Below are 20,623 nucleotides of genomic sequence, written 5' to 3'. Positions count from 1 at the left end.
GAAAAAATGTATAAGGTGTTCAGTGTAATTATAACTCTTATTATCATGCAAATTGAGTAAAGAAAAACAGGTTGTAGGCATACCAGATAAATGTCGATATGCTAATTTGAAATTTGAACCATTAAAAGGTCCGAAATCACAACAATGGACATAACCCGTCATAAAAAATGAAAATAAAAAACCAAGTGCTTGGCAAGTGTTATTCGGCATGTTCGGTGTAACTAAACACGTTTGTCAATGCAACAATAAAAGACTCGACAATTCGATAATCTCGTTATATTAGGACTTCGTTAGGTTTATTGAAAAACTTACAGGTTAAAAGAAGCCACTTCGCTTTAAAATAATGGTTATAGCATTGGCAGTGATGGTATTATCAATTTCAAAGACGAATTTTCAAACGAAAGCATAAAATAATGTTCTTACTTCCTCAAACAACATTTCGGGATGCATTATCCGGTATATATATATTTTTTAAAGCTAAAATACGATTTATTTTTTTATGGCTTATACACTAAAAACCGAATATGGGAAAGACATCTTACTACAGTTATCCAAAGATGAATTTGTATTCGAGGCGATCTCAATGCTCAAACTTGAATCCAGATTAATATCATGCAATATGATCTTAATGGTTCTTATCCGGTTATAGCACAAAATAATATAAACTGCAACATGAATTTAAATAGTTTTGAAAATAAATAATTATAATGCATTTAACTCTCAACGTTTGTTTTAATCTAAAATACATGGCTAATTTAAGGTCAAAATCAAACACCATCATTCAATGGTTAGGTTTCTAGTGCATTCGCATATTGTTTAAAGAAAAAAACACATAATATAATTCGCTTGAGTGATATCTATCATAGTGACCAGCATCGATATTGTTTATAATTTTAAAAAAATTAAAAAGGAGGAATATCTGATCAGAAATTTATTTGATAAAAAAAAACTATTTCCCGTCGTTCCACTTCATTCGGAAAAGTACATGTAATACCAGGGCCCGAAAATGATTGATTCAGCTCCTAAATGGAGTTACTGGTTCCTCTTGCCTTGACATTGTGAATATCACGTGCGTATATTCCAGGGACCGTTGACCCCCCCTCCCCACCGCGTGGGGGGATGCTTCAGCCCTCCACTTTACGTGAAAAAAAATCATGACCATCTAATTGTGATTATGTGCGTGTTTAGGGTTCAGCCCTCCACATCTGGGTCAGCCCAAACTTGTTTAATTCAAACAATATACCTTGGGCCTGAAATTTCCACCATAATTTGATGAAAGTATATAGCCCATATTCACGAAGTTATAAACCATAATGAAATAAATAGAAGAAAGTTCTTACAACAACACAATTAAATATGAATTAACACCATTCTTAGATCTTAAATTTCAAAAGCATTTCAAGGCCCCTGTGTAGTAAAACTAAAAGAACGGAAGAATATTCTGGAGAAAATACCCAAGGAGGTCAAAGGCATCATGGAGACGAGTCTCTTTTCATGGGAATCCGATATATGGATTCTTGGACCCATAAGCTGTGTAGTCTGGAATAAAGAAAAAAAAAGGGGGGATCAGTATAAGAGAATCAATATTTTCATTAGGAACGATCTGCGGATTTATGATGTGCATCGATCAATGGACTCTGATTTTTAACGTGTTTAAGTACAGTTGCGTATCAGGATCGAGGGAGGGGTTGGATGGGGGCGTGTGCTTCAGGCCCCACTTTCGGGGGGGGGGGGGCACAGCAACATAATCGAGGGGGCAGAAAACGAGGATGGAAACTCGTAAATGTTTAATCTTACGAATATCCACTGAAGCTACCGGCGTCAATTAAAGTAAGAAAGGGGCGCGATTTCAAAACTAACCCCAGGTACGGCCAATTTTAGCACTAGCCCCATACGTCACTGAAAATAAAGCTTGAATATAGATATACCGGCATTGCTGTTGTTAATTTTTTCATAAAGCTTAATAAATGAATAATATAATAAATGTTAATGAGAACTTGTTTGTAATCATTCAAAATTATACAGGCCCAACTGCCAAAGCTGGTCTGATTTTGATTCATGATAATTTTCTTTTGGGATTGCGGGCTTGCCAATAAGGGATGAATTATTTTACTCTGTTGTTTAATCGCTCAGAGATTTCTAAATGTTATGTTGCCTGGTAAGATATGTCTGACCCCTCAAAAATATATGGCTGATTACGCCACTGATGCATGCAAACAGAAGAAGTGATCCAATATCCAGTCTCCTTTAATACCAATATATAGGCACTGACCTCCGTGACTGTAGGCTATATAACAAAGAGTTTCGCGTGAGATATCATAATTTTATTCCCTTTAATCAAATTTTCATTTAAAAAAAAAAATCTTTTAAATCCCTAAATAATTTATTGATATACTTACATGGTTTTACATGACCATTGCGGGCTCGATTACTCCTGGTAGAACCCATACATATCCCACGGTAGGCTAACGTGATTGTTGGATTATTGCAGTAGGCTAGCTGGAGAAGACACGGATTCCAGTAAGTCTGTCCATCCGTACCGCATACAGGGTCTTCAAAACTATCACATATTCGAGAACAGGGGTCTGTTGACAAAATAACAAATAGTTATCAAACAGGAGCGAGGAAGACTTCGACAATGATCTCAGGCATTTCATCTTCCTCTCCGTGTACCTATACATGCTATATCATGCATGGTTTTGGAATCTAGTAAACTAAACGACGAAGCCACCACACTGCGTTTTTATCATCATCATCTTCATCATCATCATCAACAACAACATCATCATCATTACCACCATCATCATCATCATCATCATCACCATCAACAACAACATCATCACCATCATCATCATCATCAACAAGATCATCACTACCATTCACTCATCAATTAATCTATCCATTCATCCATCCATCCATCCATCAATCCATCTAACAAAACCACCACCACTATAATCAACGTTACCTCCATACATCCAGCCCGTCATTCATACATCCACATCTATAAACAACACCATCATCAGCATCACCACCACCGGCACCACCATACAATTATTCACCATCAACCCTGTCACCACTATCACTACCACCACCACCACCACCACCACCACCACCATCATCATCATCATCATCGTCATCATCATCATCAATACCATAAACATCACCACCATCAACATTACCACCACCATCATCACCACCTCCATCACCATCAACATAACCATCATCAACATCACAACCATCATCATCATCATCAACCCCACCATGACTCTATCCACCATCAATCTATCCACCATTCAAAAGAGACTCAGATGTGCATTTCTCTATCATGCGATCTCAATAAAATGTCCTTCCATCAATCCATCATCATTGGATATGATGGGGGAATATGAATTATTAATCGCGAATTATTCATCACCACCCACCACCACCACTACCACCATCGCAATAATTTACCAGATCAGGGGCCCGTTTCATAAAACTTGTTATAAAACCAAAATAGCAATAACCGTTAGAAGCTACTGAAATCCTTCAATCTGATTGGCTGATATTAAATCTGTTCTAGAAATCGGTGCATTATTTTGTTATTCTAAAAGTCTTTAAGGTTTCGGTAACTAACCTGCAGTGCCAGGTACACAGGGTCCTTTGTATCTGAGCCGCAGGGTGGGGTCTTTACAAGCAGCTACCCCGTACTCACACAACGAAGGATACGTGACCCCATCACTGCCACAGTGAGGATCTCGAGATGGTTTACATAGGTTCGGACATCCTTAAAAAAAATATATAATTATTAGAAAACATCCTTAAGAATAAGAGAATCTGCACCCGTCGGAAATAGAGCGAATGCCCCTTTTTGGGGTCCTCATTTTCCCCCCAGCGAAATCACCTTCATTCTTGAAGTGAAAACCTTTATTTTTTTTGCTTGTCATATTTTTTTTTGCGGGGGGTGGACTTCTCAATTTTATTTTTCTAACTAAAATGTCAATTGTTTCCAAGCCATCACTCCCTCTTTAAAAATCGTTCCCAGGCCCGTGCATTTTTGTAGCTTTTAGTCTTACAGAGTAGCGCTGGAAAGTCCTCAGGAAAGTTTCGGTTAGTATATTTTAACTTATCGACCCATGGCAGCCTGGGGTAGTATCTCCTCAATGATTTTACGAAAGGGGTAAGTATACTTCATCCATCTGAAAAGTATAATATGAGAGCGCCATCTGCGGTGTAATTATACCATTAAATCGTCGGCTGCTTTTTTTTTTTGGGGGGGGGTCGTGAGGGGACCATATCAATTTGTTTTAAATCTGCAATCAATGTTTATTTACTATGTGATTCTTTTATTCTTTGAGTAAAATATAATAATTTTACTTGGAATGAGGAAGGGAACGACATTGAAGATCATAAATAAATAAATTTATGAAACAAAAAGACATCCTTACTATCCCTATTTTAATGTGCTACTTTAAAGGCTAACTTTTGAAGAAAAAAAATGTGAATCAGGAATATGAAGAAGTGATGTTATAGTTTTAATGTTTATAAACAAAAATTAATCTAACCAAAGCAGACTGATATAAATCAATCGCAAAGGCAATTCATAATCTTTATGTCCGAAATGCATCGCATGCAGGCGTTCTTCACACCTAAAACATATTCCCCTCAAACCAGTTTCAAGTACTTACTTATAGGCGCATGTGGACATGCCCCTATGTAAGCCACATCTGTTGTCGTATCCTGGGTAATACATTTATGACGGTTCAGTTCACATTGACTTCGATATGTCACATTCTTGGTGCTGCACACAGGTTCGTAGAGCGGGTCACAAGGGAAGTTACACTGTCCTGAAAACGTAAAAAAATCATAATCATAATTGAAAATTCTGAGCATAATCATAAATAACACGCTTAAAAACTCATCATGTTATTCTCTCCCACTTTTTGAGGGAGCGGGGCCTGTTTCTTTAGGACTTATATGGTAACTTTGCCAGTATGATCATTACCATGGAAACGCTGCTGAGTTCTGTTACCGTCTTGGTAATATATAATTACCATGATTACAAAGTTAGCATAATTTTAACTCATTTATGAAACGGACCCCATTGTACAAAAAAATGAGCTAATTGTTATTCGATGTATATATCGTTACCCATTCCAGTTCCTCACTTTTTTCCGTAAACTTGTACAAAAACGTATGATCAGTCCCTATATTCAAAACCATTCCGCGGCTCCTGTTGTACTCCAATTTCATTATTTTCAGTTTTATTTCAGAAGTCCCCCATACCCCATCACAAGTACATAAAATATAAGTAACGTGTAGATTGCGTACATTTTAGAGAATAAAGGAAGCTCAACATTGCAAGCGAGGTAGCGTGAAAATGAAACCATGATAAAACAAACAATAATTAAGGGGCAAGAAAATGATATATTGTGGGCAAAATTCAACAGAATTTGAGTTTTGATGAAGAATACAAATCTTCAACTTATATATCCGGGTTTAAAAGGGTTGAGAAGTTTTCCGATGCAAGACAACGGCGCCAGGATTCAAAGCTACTTATGTTAGTCATCCCAATAAGTCGTGTTATTACTTTGATTTTGATTTCATTTCCACATTTCAATGACAGAAAGTATATACTAGTATGATAATTTTTCAACATTAAATAACAACGAGCATAGCAAACATAATGCTTGACATTATGATTATCGTAATGTTATTCTAAGTAAATATCAAATACACTTGGAAAATTTTCTCTTTTTTCAAAAAAGTTGAAACATGACTTGATAAAAAATACATATAATATCGTAAATTGAAATGTGGGAGACCGCCAACTTAAGCTTGGAGCTTGAAATTAATGGAGGCTTCGAAAGGAAGGGGGGAACCAAACTATACAATGCAATGAAAGAGTCTTATTCTTTTTTTTTGCACAAGATAATAGGAATGTAACAAAAGAAAAGTTCATGGGGAAAGAAAAAATCAAATATGAGAGGTATAATAATGTTGATGAAAGTATTTATAGCATCGTGTTATTTGTGTTGGATGTGACAATTCATCGATGGACATTATAATAAGGTTAAGGGGCGTGCCCTTACCCCCCTTCCTTCCCCGTAGCGCCGCTCCTTTGAATATAGGCCTACTAATATACCTTGAAAATGTATATCTTCCAATGTACCTTGCAAGTCGGCGACGCATTCTCCTCGATAAGACATCGTCATCGACTTATCGCTATGTCGACAGGCGTCCTTTTGCATCTCGCATTGGGACGTGAAAGTCCTTTGATTCGGGAAGCCTGGTCTTGTGCTCATGGCACACACTGGCTCATAGACCATCGGGCACGCCTCGGGGCATTGGCAAGGTCCTCTGTAGTTGACGACCAGGGATCGATCACGGGTTCGGCACGCCTCCAACCTCATATGGCACACGGAGTCGTAGGTAAAGCCGTCGCTGCCGCAGACCTGGTCGGTGCTCGGAGCACACAGGAGGGGGCACGGGTAAGGCATGACCCCATCGGGTGCGAGGGTAGGATCTGAAATCATGGAAATATAGATATATAAAACAAAACAATGTAGTATTATTTGCTCTTCATATATATACGGGGGAAGCGGAACGAATTTGAAAGTGGGGGGGGGGGGGGGGGGAGGAGCAGACCAAGCAAAAATCACAATCAGATAGTACGTTTTGTACAGGGTTTTCGAAGGGGGGGGGGGGTCAGCCCCCGCTTCCGCGGCCCCTGATATATATTTTTAATTATGTCATTTTTGGAGACCATCAATTCAAGTATCAAACATACATAACACACGTCAAACAAATAAAAATAAAACACTGAACATGAAAGTTATACTTTTGTCAGGATTGTCAAGTAAAAGAAACAATTCTTGATGAAATTTGGAACCCAACAAAATTATCAAATTTATTAACCCAGGAGAAAAAGAGAAGTATCATGACAGTGGACAATTGAGTTTGATACGAATATGTTATTTTAAAAAATTCAGGAAGTAAAGCAAGAATCATTATTTCAATATAAAAATGGTAATGACATCTTGATCTTGATGTTGATACGATATCCAAGTTTATGGAGTTATAGGCCGAAGCAGTGTCGGCGAGTTCATGTTAGGGGGGGGGGGGGGGAGGTGGGACCAAAGATCATCATTCCAATATATTTTGAGGTATGCGAAAAAGCGAAGCAAGCGAACTTAAACTCATGATATGGCCCGTATTCTGAAGTCAATTTTAACTTAGACCACGGTCTAACTCTGTACTAAAATTATGGGGAGCCAAAAATTAAAAAGTTCTTTCTATATTGCATATTTCGTATGTTTACTATTTCGTTTTCTTTTGCTTCCATAATGAAGAAAAATACCACAGACATCATTCACAGACAATTATGGACAATTTGAGTGTCAACTGATAGTTAATAAATTGGATGTGTATACTGTTAGGGATTTGTGCCCCATTTGGCTCTCCATAGTTAAACCACAAATTTAAACCAGGGTTTAATTTAAACCTGAGTTCAGAATACGGACCTATAGTGATGGAAACCAAGTTGCAGTTTTTCCATTATTTTAAAGGTAGGCTCATGACCTATACATGGGAGTATATATATCTATATTAAGTGTTAAAATTCGAGGGGGGGGGGGGGCGATACCCCAAATAAAAGATGGGGGTGGCGACCTGAGACCAGCTTATCTGGATATTGGGTAATGTCTATAGATAATATATACCAAGGCTCTGCAATTAACTCCTTTAATACCCTCCCTTCCTACTTCCAAACTTACTATTAGCATGATTAGTTGGTGCTATTGTCATGATTGTAGTCCCTCGTATTGATGGTTGTGTAGGTAATATTACCTCGGCACTCATCTCCTCGCTGCTATGCGTCGCTGAAGCAAAGGAATCTGTAGGAACAAAACATTAACCCATAATCACATTCAGTATTCCCTTTTAATCTCACATAGATATAAAAAGAATAACACTCTTTCTTTATCTGTTTGCCCTTCGAACAATTGTTATTGATCAAGTCATATGTTTTGAAAGTGAATGGGGGGGGGGGGGGCCGGGGGAGGGGGCTGACCATGCAAAAAAAATCAGTCAGGTAGTAATTTCTACGTTTTTGTACACGGTTTTGGAAAACATGGGGACTGAACCCCCCGTTCCCCCTAGGTTCTTGCTCGATTTAAAAAAAAAAAAAAAAAAATTTACCTGGGTAGTTCGTCTGCCTCTGTCTCATTTGTTGATCCACACAGTTTCCCGCATAGGCAAACTGTACGTAGAGGTACGGATCGTTGCATTGTGCCCGCAAGATGGCGCAACGACTGTTCCATGTTCGACCGTACGTGTCACAAACGGGGCCTCGCCGACTACCGTGCGGGCATCGTCGCCGAATTTGTCGACAATCTGAAGGTGTGGATAGTTGCAGGTTCACATAAAAGTGAGAAGGTGAGAAAATACAAGTAAATGACTTTAATGTTAAAACTTTTCATGAGATACTGTTATTACCCTCATCATCGCAGTCTTCTTAACCATAATGTTACGTCATAAAAACAACTATTTATGTAAAACGTTAATGACGAATATCATTAGTGAGTTGAGATTTCGCAATTCCAACAGGGACGGATTCTACAACAAAGCAATTCTATTGAAAATTCCCGTCAAATCACAATGAACAGCTGACAGGTCTTTGTCGAAAGGTGGTGAACCGGGACAGCCGATCGACGTAAAATTCTGAGCTGTCGAAAAATTGCAAATATGTCATTTGTCCAGAGTCACGGACGAAACTGTTGTTTCGAATCACCGACCCTCGACAAAGACTTCATTGTCATGAAGGGCATTTGACAATAGGTTCTCTTCGTTCCAGAAAGCGTTTGCGTAGCTGTTGCGAAAACCCCCTATTGATACGTCATAATACGTATTAAAGACGTTAATGACGGATATCATAATCTATCATTAACTATGACATTTTAAAAGGTTACATGATTACCAAACAATGATCACGTTTTTTACAGTTGTAACGATAACAAATCTCACAGGAAAACGACATGATGACGACTGTATGAGACAACAATGGCGGTCATCTTATCTCGACGTCGGACATGATATCGTCATCCATGCCATCCTTGGCAACCGTCTTTGTGTCTACGGTTATGGTACTCATTACAATAGGATTTTTTTAAAAACTTTAATATTGACGGTGCAAATGTGGCAATTTGACTTTTTCTCGATACTCGAAAGACTCAAGTGACCGCCTTGATTTTCATGTTCCTGCTTTCTTATACCCTGATGTGTTCATGCATTCCTGTGTCTCCATCGGAGTAACGCAGGTGCAGTTTTCCTGAAAGTTGTTTGACGTTATAATTTATTGCTGTTTAAGAAGTTGTAATGTTACTTTGTATTTGTCTAAATATGCTATATCACTCTTTTCCCCATTTCTTCCTCAAACTATATCGTTACTATATCATCTATGTTGGGCTTGTCATCTCATGAAGAGGAAGTTTAATGCAACAGATAAGGAAATCAAGCATCGCACTTTTATACGGTCATGACAGTGTGAATTGAAAGATTTTTCATGACAGCAAAACATCAGAAACTGATTTTCTTTCTTAATTTATCTTGAATGGTATATTGTCTTGAAAGGGCATTGTCGTTATCTTCTTTCTTTCTTTCTTTCATTCTTTCTGAGATAAAAAATCATGTTCGGGATTTTTATGAATCTCTTTACACTCGAAAGCCAACTGACAAGAGCGCCATCAATAGTTTACTTGTAAATATCAAGACGCTTGATCCGTCCTTATCAAAGGACCTTGAGAATCCAATATCTGTAGAAGAACTTGATAATGCTGTCAAGCAGCTAGGCAAAAATAAGTCTCCTGGTATCGATGGACTTACCTCTGAATTTTATCATGTCTTTTGGCCCATGCTCAAAGATGATTTTCTCGAAGTTCTTACCTCCTCTCTTGAATCTGGATTTTTACCATACTCCTTTAGGAGGGCGGTCATTACTTTACTCCCCAAAAAAGGAGACCTCGCTGATATTTCAAATTGGCGTCCCGTCTCCCTCCTCAACACAGACTATAAAATTTTTGCTAGACTGCTTGCCAGTAGGCTAAAATCATGCATTGATCATGTTATTGGAAGAGACCAAAGTTATTGTATCCCCGGTCGTTCTATTTATGACAACATTAATCTCATTAGAGATATTTTGTTCTATGCAAACACTGATAATATCTCTTTGGCTGTATTGAACTTGGACCAGAAAAAGGCATTTGATAATGTAGATCATGTTTATTTATTCAATGTTATGAAACGCATGGGCTTTGGAAGTCATTTTATATCTTATATACGAATTTTGTATGAAGGGGCTGAAAGCCTTATTAAAGTGTGTGGATCCCTGACAGCTCCCTTCCCCTTTGAGAAAGGAATACGACAGGGATGCCCTCTATCAGGGTTGCTATATACTCTCGCCATTGAGCCTCTCCTGAACTCACTAAGAGAGAACGTGTCAAATCATGCATTAAATATCCCTGCTATTAACAAACCTTGTGTAGTATCTGCATATGCAGACGATGTATCGATATTTGTCACAGCCGATGCTGGCTTTGAATTAGTTGAACAAACTTACAATATGTTTAGTCTGGCCTCTGCTGCATGTTTAAATACAAAAAAAAACACAAGGCCTTTGGGTCGGCCGTTGGAAAGGGCGGAATGATAAACCCCTCAACTTTTCTTGGAATAGTGAAGGTCTCCCCTTTTTAGGAGTTCATTTAGGGAACACGTTTAATTATTCTAAACAAAACTGGATTAAATGTAAAGAAAGACTTAATTAGACTTTCATTTCGTGGTCTCGTTTATCGAACTCACTCTCTTTTAAAGGCAAGGTATTGATTGCAAACCAGCTCGCTGCATCAAAAATATTTCATGTTCTTGCAGTTCTTTCTCCTCCTGAAAATGTATTAAACGAACTTCAGAATTTAATTGTGAATTTCATCTGGTCAAATAAGCGGCACTGGTTAAAGAAAGAAGTGTTGTATGAAAAACCTGACGAAGGAGGGCTGGGGCTAGCTTGTCTCCAAGCTCGTGTTCTAACTTACAGATTTTCGATTATTCAACGGTTTCTTTCCTTAAATTCTCATCCAGTAAACGACTTTATGGCTCATTTTCTGAGACAGTATTGTAAATTAGGATTTGATTACCAATTGTTCTTTACAAGAATTGATCCTAAATTTTACACAAGTCTTCCAGTTTACTATAGTGAAGTTCTGCGAGCTTGGTTGACATCTGGAGCTCGAATTGTGACACAATCCCTCTCTTTCAGCCATGCAATTAACATGCCCTTAAATAGTTTTCATATTATTGATGCAATTGATGTTGATAATTTTTTTCCGACGCGCCTGATGGCATGCGGAGTGAAACTAGTTCGCCATTTGATAAACCACTCAACTGGTCTTTGGATTGAGAGTAGCTGTCTCCAAAAGAACTTTCCAAGAGGACTTCGACAACCATCATCGCGTCTCATCGAACGTGAAACATTACTCATTCGAACTGTACTCTCTAAAGTTTTCCCTACATATTTTAATGACTCAGGCTGTCAACACAAATACTCTGATCTATTGTCTGCTCCAGTTACTCCGATCAACTTCACTCTGGCTTCTTCCGAAAATGGACTTATTGCTTCTTCTAAAGCTATCTACAGAATCTACAGGAAAGAACTAGATAATACGACAATCTCATCAAGCTCACATTGGCATGATACTGGATTTCTCGATACATCTACAAAAGTAAACTGGCTATCTATCTATCAATTACCAACACCTAAAAAAGAGGCTGATATTCAATACAGACTCCTTCACAATATTTTACCGTCGCTCACTATACTCCATCATCTTAATACAGACATTTCTTCTTTTTGCGGATGGTGCGGAGAACCAGGAACCATTCAACATCTGTTCATCGAATGTAAAGGAATCCAACCCCCTCTCAATCTTCTTCATAGACTGTTGAACAATCTCCTCCCCTGTCTCAAACTTAATTTTGACCTATACTGGGCACTCATTCCGCATGCCAGAGGGCGTGACAGAAAGGTTATCCGCCTTGCTAATTTTCTTATTATTAGTTTAAAAAGTACCATTTATTTTATGTACCGTACCTCAAATTTCACCGATCCACTTATTATTTGGTTACATCGTCTCAAAAACAGAATACTCTATGAATTTACTTATTACAAATTATGTTCTAATATTGATGCCTTTTTACGTAAATGGTGTATGAATAGATTACTTTTTACAATTAACGAGGGCAGCATTGCATGGCTCATTTAACATTTGGTTTTATAACTCTGTGCTTGTAATCAACCTGATCTCATTTGAATGTTTATGTCAAACTATTCTTTTATTGTATACCTGACTTTTGTGATTATAATTTGTAAATAAAGTTTTCATTTGAAAAGTCAAAAAAGTATTTCTTTCTTTCTTTCTTTCTTTCTTTCTTTCTTTCTTTCTTTCTTTCTTTCTTTCTTTCTTTCTTTCTTTCTTTCTTTCTTTCTTTCTTTCTTTCTTTCTTTCTTTCTTTCTTTCTTTCTTTCTTTCTTTCTTTCTTTCTTTCTTTCTTTCTTTCTTTCTTTCTTTCTTTCTTTCTTTCTTTCTTTCTTTCTTTCTTTCTTTCTTTCTTTCTTTCTTTCTTTCTTTCTTTCTTTCTTTCTTTCTTTCTTTTATTTTACCCTTTTCCTCCTCCTCCTCCTATACTCACCTTTCTTTTTCCTTTTCTCCTTCTTTCTTCTCCTTCCTCGTACTTCTGGTTCCTTGTGTTCAATCTTCTCCCTCCTCCTAATTTTCATTGTTATGTTTCCATTTTCCCTTCTTCTGTCCTCTCTTTCTCCTCCTAATTCTTCTTCTTCTCCTTCTTCCTTTCTCTTTATTCTCCTCCTCATTCTCTCTTTCTTCTTATCATTTTTTCCTACTTTCATAATAATCGGGCTGCTCTAAACTTGCTCATAACATTATCCAACGCTATGTAACACAGTCCCAGCCGGAGTCCCAGGTCCTCTCCACGGTCTCCTCCTCACATTCATGGCTTCGATTAAGCTCCCTTGTCTGACGTCATACTCATATCAATGTTCCAACTCACGTCATTTCTATAAACCAAGCTCCCAGTACATCACCTCTGGCCATGGGCGAGGCTCTTGTAAGAATTGGCTTCAAGAATGAGTTGGCAAACACAACCGGTAGGCACTAACTTTGGGATATCTATGCATTTTTTTTTTTTTTTTTTTTTTGGAGGGGGGGGGGGGGAGGGTGGGGGAGGCAGTGATGCCCAGTAACAGATAAAAAATTATAATAATCTTATATACGTGTAGAACTGGGAAGGTATTGGGGGGGGGCGTATTGGAGCCTCGGGATGTATATGTAGCTATCATTCCCTGTCATATCAATGATGCATTATTAAATTACTTTTTTAAAGACCAAAACAAGTGCGGTTTATCCATGGAACTATTGGCTTAACATATATATATATATAAGTTCTTAAACTTTCATTGAAATACACACCCCAAAAAAGAAAATCATGTCGGTATTTTTTCTCGAAAAAGGGGAGATGGAAAGTGAATATCAAATAAACAAATATCCTTCTTTTTTCGAAACAAATTCTATATTGGTGAAATATTCATAATAACATTTACATTATTATTTTTTTTAGATATGGACCAATCGTAGATTTTTCTTTATCATTAATTATATACAAATATTATAATCATACCATTCCCTATGGTATTTTATAGTTATATAATAACTAAATAATTAGCTAATATATATAAATAACTATAATAATATAACTAAATAATTAAATTACTGCTTTACATATGCCATTTCGACTGAAATATACATAGATAGCATTTTACAAACTTGGTCATATAAGTTTAACATCCAACATTATTCATTTTCAGAAAAAGAACGAACTTATTGGAACATTGCCACATCAGCCCTAAAATTAGAAATAACTAAATTGCATCTTGAAATGACGTCCCTAGACACGCCAATTAGGAAACTCCAATCATGACCAATTTCCAGTAATCTTTACAAATATTTCTATTAAAAACCCAGCAAATATACAGGTATGAGTTCAAACCGATAAAATCTGCATTATGCGTATACATTCCGAGATTATGGAAAACCTAGCTGTCATCAACATCTTTTTATAAAGTATGCACCTTTTCGTTTATAATATCATGATAGTGAATTTTCATGATTGTGAATTTTCATTAATAAAAAATAATTCACCAATGACAAAACTTATACAGTTTCGAACCTCAAACCCGGGTATGTTTTGGGGGCCAAGAAGAGAGATGACCTCTACTCTAAATTTAAAGGTGTGAGGGTGTGTGTGTGGGAGGAGGAGAGTAATATCCTCTAAAAGCCTTGATGAATGTTTTGTCATATTGTATGTAGACACACGTGGGAAATTTTCTGAAATGATCTGTTCGTATTTTCTTCGTTATTATGTTATACTATCAAATAATCATGTCTGTGCAGTTTGTGAAATGAAAAAAAAAAAAGATTGGAGAAAGTTGTAGTTGGACGCTCAAAAAGACTATTGATTGTTGATTACTTCGTGGAATTTCCCTGATAAGGATAAGACATTTAAATGCAATAAAAGACAATGTTCAAAATAAAGCCAAAAAACAAACAAACAAACAAAAACAAAACGTCAACAATGAATAGATGTATCGATATGAATTATGGAAATAATGATCCAAGACAATGAATATTAATAATAATAGAAACAAGTTTATTAAAATAAATAGTAAGAGGAAGAAGGAAGGGAGGACCCGGCAGCATTGATATTGGGGGGGGGGGGGTCATAACAGATTATATCATAATCATGTCTTTCATCACTATTATCATCCTCGCCATCTTTCATCATCATGGCTCTCGACACAAGAAATTCCATCATATTTCCGCTGAGGTTTTAATATCAAAGCTGTATAGGAGGAAAGATCAGAGTTCACATGGACACCTGGGGAACGTTTCACGAAAGGTTTTGTCACTGATTTTCATCGACAGATGTTATAAGCTACTGCAAATCCTGGCATCTGATTGGCTCAGAGCGAATTAGTCGGTGACAATCGTGGACAAAAAAAATCGTGAAACACTCCCACTGGATGCAAGGAGGAAAGGATGACACTTGCCCGTCAGAAAGGTTCTGAAAACATAACGAGGAAGACTCCTCCCTGTTCAAGGAAAAACCTACGAGAAGTTTCCCCTCTGATCACCATGGAAACCGTCAACAAATCTCGTCAACCTTGCTTTAAAAAAAAAAAAAACCTGTCAAATCTAGAACGGTTCTTGAAACCAGCAAAATGTGTGACTCAGTAAAGTTGGACTAACGCTGTACTTACTATTTCAAAACAATATTTTATGAAATGTATATGTATACGTATACATGCATAATAAATAAAGACGATCTTGACTAATCATTAATTAAAATAATGGCGATTTATATTTTCAAGTAGCAGTGAGACCATAACCTACATTACAGGAGGACCAACATGCAGTTTATGTATAATAAGTGTGTGAAAATATCGACTCCTTCATTTTGCATAAACTGGCATTATCAAATTTATTGGAAATACAAATAATAGTAAGAATAATAATAATAATGATAATAATAACAATAAATCATGGATGATGATTGTTTTAATGATGATCAGGGGCAAACCTAGGATTTATCAAAAGGAAGGGGGGGTGGCACACTAACTTTTGCACGAAAAATAACAAACAGAAAAGGGTTATCTCCACCCACGGAAAGCATTTTCCATTCATTTTTTTAACAATACAAAGAAAAAAAGGAAATTCCTTTTTTTAAAGGAGGAGGAGGTCAGAGGTGGACGCGTTCCCCTTCCCATTCATGTTCGCTTATAGTGTTTGATGAGGTTTGAGGGAGGTTTTAGATAATTGAATATTTACCTCTTTGTCCGAGGACATCTCGATGACCAATAAACAGACATACTAAGAGAAGACAATGTTTAATCATGGTGCGTTCAATCATCATCAAAACTCGTCTTGATATCTTTTTACACGTCACTCTTCTTTTCTGTGGGAGACAACAATAACAACAACATTTTTTAGTAGGAATTAATTTTGTTTTGGATTTTTATACTTGGTGATACTGCGAACGAGCACAAAAAATACATTTAAACACGGGGAAACAACAAATACAAAAAGAAGCGAAAATATTCGTTGGATTTTTGTTTTCGTTCCTTTTTTAATTGTGGTTATCTTATATTTTCAAATTTTTATCTCTTACAAACATGTATACCTTGTATCTTTAGGCTTTCGAAGAAGGTCTCCTAGTTATTCAACCAATAAAGTAAGTTTGCTTTAAAAATATCTTGCATAATATGATGTTCCTGATAATCGCATGAAAAAGAACGAGACTACTATTTTTCTTTTTATTAAACTTCTCCAAGAACTTCATCAATCCCGTAGCCAGAGGGGGGGGGGGGGGGGTTCGACCGAAGCCCCTATAAAGTTTCAAAAGCAAGAAAAAAATAGGGGATGAAACCATTTTTCTTTTGGGGGGGGGGGTGCGAATTGGGCAACAGTTTTTCCTGGAAACTTTTTTTGCTTGTCCAATTCTTCGGAGACGAAATACCCAACAAATGCACGAGTGATGGCATATTCAGTGTTATTGGAATCATCATTATTGTAATTTGAATGCAATATATATAAAATGGAGAGTGCATTCGTGTAAAAGAAGGTAAATTTACGATTTTTTTATTTTCTTCTCTACGTTGATTTCTATTTTTTCGATCACCGACCAACATGCACGGAGGAGGGGAAGGGGGTGGGGGGGGGGGGGGTGCACGGTCCCAGTGTCCCTTGGTAATTCCATTGATGAAGGAGATGATAAAAGAAATGATCACACTTCAAACTGTCACTTACTCTTCTTGACGAATGTTCTTGAACTTCTACTCGTCCCTCACGTAGACCTACTCCTTCTTAGATGTGCAACACCAGGACATGTCTCAGATGATACCAATCTTTGTGGTTGAGTCGCTGAACGATGACGACATCCAGAGGAAGAACAACCCTGGTGGAGATACCGATTATCGCCTCCGTAGACTAGATAAAGCAAATATTTCAGTAAATCACTTGAAGAGTGGAAATCACGAACTCGTCACATTAAGACTTCATCCCCACGCATTCCAATCGATGTTGGCGATTTTACCTTCAATTGTGCGACTTCAAGTTCTTATTTTTTGGCAAGGTTGGACAGGATGTTGGGTTCCGTAAGATGTAACCCGTCACTGCCTTTCCGACTTCATGTTGAGTGATGTTTCTACTTCGTCTCGTCAAGAGAGGAATGAATTGTTGGATGATGTATATGAGGTATATACTTCTCGCAAAGATACTGATGTATACATGGATAATTCAAAGTATTAATTAGCAATACGTTATTTTTAGAACGTATATCAAATTGATTGGGGCCTCCGTTTCCTTGTTTCTTTGTACTACTACAAAGAATTTAAATCATTTAGAACCAAATTATAGCATACACTTACTGCTGTCTATTTCAACAGATCGTTGAATTGAAATGATAAATTGATTGATAAATCTGATTAGAAAATAGATTGATCGAGCTGGGTTAGGTGGTGTTCCAACACGAACACATTGAAATGAGAAAATAGGTTACTCATTACGCTTGCCAAAAGTTTACGTCTCTTTCTGACTGATATATGCTGTCATTACACCACTGGCACGAATGGATTCAAGATTGAAACAGACACATAAAATACGGTATGGCTTTGTTTGAGTGTTTTAAAAATCGGGAAATATTTCTTGTTGCATAATTTGATAGGAAGGAAAAGTGGCGAAAAAAGAGGGAAAACCGCAGTCACAGTGCCCCCTTTTCAGTTTTTTTTAATAGATAAAGTCCACCTTTCAAAATTCTTTCTCCACCACTTACTAATGTAAGTGAAAAAAAAAACCCATTATTTTCGGCCTACCTTGCGCTCAAAGTCAGTATCATATTTCGGCACGCAGAGCGCACCAAAAACAAACAAAAAATGATAATAAAACCTCAACAGACATATAGATAGATAGATAGATATATATATATATATATATATAGATAGATAGATAGATAGATAGATAGATAGATAGATAGATAGATAGATAGATAGATAGATAGATAGATAGATAGAAATTGAGAGAGAGAGGGGGGGGGGGGAGTGAGAGAGAGAATTGAGGATTGAAATATCCATGCAGAGCTTACAAAAAAAAAATCCTCGACTCCTTACAGTAATGACGTCATGGCAGATATATAATTATGTATGATTTAAACTTCATTTGCCTTCAATCTATGGTAGATGTGAGTCCAATCTTGGAGAAAGATCAAAGATCACGTGAAGGTGTTTTTACAGAAAATAAACCCGGGAAATTATTTTGATTTGGAAAAAAAAACATGACCTTCTTGCCATTGCCATTCATTTTTAGACCAAAATTATATCACAGTTGTATTACAAAGTCTCTCTCTCCCCTCCCCCCTCTCTCTCACTTTTCTATTACTGGGGGTTAATCCGAATAGTTTAAAAGTTTATCTATAATTTCTTTTCAAAATAAGTGGGCTTTAAATAAACAGAAATATAAAAGAGAATGAAACGTAAAGAGCAATGGAGAGATGAATATGAAGTAAAAACAGAGTAGAGGAGAGAGAGAAAATACGAGAAATAAAGTGGGGTGGGGGTAAACTGGACAGAGAAAACAGAAGCACGACAAAGATGAGAGTCTATTTGTCAAAACTGAATAATTAAATTAAAAAAATAAGCACTGGACAAAAAAAATCACAAGATAAATAACTACAAGGGCTAATATTTCATGCTGCGAATATTTGGTGAAAATAAAAAATAAGAAGATGGATATTTTTTCACTAACCCCAACCAAACTTTGAACGATGGTCTTCCATCAAAGATATATGATACATACACTTATCTCTGTTTCGTTCAAAGTTTATTCTAGATTTGTAACAATGCATACATCTACATGTTTTTTATTCATATTATTTATTCATATAACATTCACAAAATATATACTGCTTGGAATGTTGGCCTCAATATATAAATTGAAGAGATTAGGATTTTTGGAATGAAGGAGAGTTGGGGAGAAAAAGTGAAATACAAATAAAGAAAAAGAGTTGAAGAGATAAGGGATGAAAAGGAGAGAGAGAGAGAGAGAGAGAGAGAGAGACAGACAGACGGGGGGGGGGGGGTGGCTGCAGAGATAAAAAAGGGAGTATTTAAGAGACAATGAAACGAAACGGCCCTGTACCCCTCCTCCATGAAGTATACTCTAAAAATCAAGGATTTAAAATAAATCCAGATCGGCCGAATGTATGATTTATTTTGAATCTTTAGGATTAACTTTAAAATCTCAAAAGATTTAAATTCAAATCTTTTAGATTTATATTTAAATCTACAAGGTTCAAAACTAAATATAATATTCGGCTGGTCACTATTCAAAGCCGATCTGGATTTATTTTAAATCCTCGATTTTTAGAGTGTAGCGAGGGGGGGTGGCTTGGGAACAGTCCGTGGCCGAAACGGCTTCATAATTATGATAATATTACTACTACTACTAATTATGATGATGTTAGTAATAATGATAATAATAATATGCAACATTTACCATGTTTACTAAGCGCTTAATACATTGCTTGTAGGCGCTGCATTAACCCGGCTGTAACACGGCTACCCTGATTCAGTCTCAAGGGAAAAGGGAGGAGGGAAAAGAAATAGAGAGAATGAAAGAAATGACAAGAAAAGAAAACGGAAAGAGAAAAGGAAAGAAAGTGTAACGAAGAGTTACGATTGATCCGATCATGGACCTATGAAGAGATGGACATTCATCGCTTAGATAATGAATTCACTAACAGGTGACGGTAATTGTCATCTGAATAACATTCTCTTCATACTAGTCTTCTTTGGTCCTATGATCGTCACCGTGAGAAGGGACTGAATTAGTTCGTTATTGGACATTTATATTTCACAAATTATATGCGCAGTTGATAGAAAATCAATGAAATAATGGATAATCGATGTGCAGTTTTTGTTTACCTTTGTTAATCTTAGTTCCATGTGTTTTATTTGGGGAAATGTCTGCATATTTTGATATAGAGGCAATATTGTGATTGATTGTTTACCATTTAAAATTCAATTTTCCCAAGTTTCTCCATAATATTCCAAATATACGTGGCACATGCATGTGTAGATCGTGTATCTTTCAATGTTATTGAGGTCCTTATGTGTGAGCGGTAGTTAGCGGATCGAATAATATCATATTTTATATCATAAAAATCGTCTGCTTCTCAAGTTTGCTGATCCATATATGAAGCAAATTGACTGAAAGGCACATACTGAAACAGGGGATCAGCCAACAAAAGTCAAGACCGGGAAACTGTTCCGTCTTTGAGTGATCAGATACCCTTGGTAGTCATGGTAATTGCTATTGTTACAACACCTGTATGTTCTCATTAAGATGCACATAACCAGGTGACGGTGACTATCATTGGGTCAAAGAAATGCTCGCGTTAATCGTCCATCTCTTCATAGGTCCATGATCCGATCAATGTCAAATGTATGGAAATCCATCAGTATCATATT

The 20,623-nt window shown here is 36.8% G+C and overlaps 1 protein-coding gene across 1 annotated transcript; it reads right to left on the bottom strand.

Moving 5' to 3' along the window:
* Window positions 1-269: 269 nt before the first annotated feature.
* Window positions 270-17,398, bottom strand: LOC129256524 (agrin-like). Its single transcript, XM_064096416.1, has 9 exons — window positions 16,908-17,398; window positions 15,930-16,056; window positions 8,179-8,373; window positions 7,755-7,874; window positions 6,152-6,505; window positions 4,668-4,826; window positions 3,617-3,766; window positions 2,400-2,585; window positions 270-1,539 (listed from the first exon to the last, which is right to left on the bottom strand). The coding sequence occupies exons 2-9, from the start codon at window positions 16,012-16,014 to the stop codon at window positions 1,493-1,495; spliced, it is 1,296 nt and encodes a 431-aa protein (XP_063952486.1). The 5' UTR covers window positions 16,015-16,056; window positions 16,908-17,398; the 3' UTR covers window positions 270-1,492.
* Window positions 17,399-20,623: the final 3,225 nt, after the last annotated feature.

The sequence above is a fragment of the Lytechinus pictus genome, chromosome 3 (genome assembly GCF_037042905.1).
Source record: "Lytechinus pictus isolate F3 Inbred chromosome 3, Lp3.0, whole genome shotgun sequence".
NCBI classification, from domain to species: Eukaryota; Metazoa; Echinodermata; class Echinoidea; order Temnopleuroida; family Toxopneustidae; genus Lytechinus; species Lytechinus pictus.
This window is presented reverse-complemented; position numbering and strand designations above follow the sequence as displayed.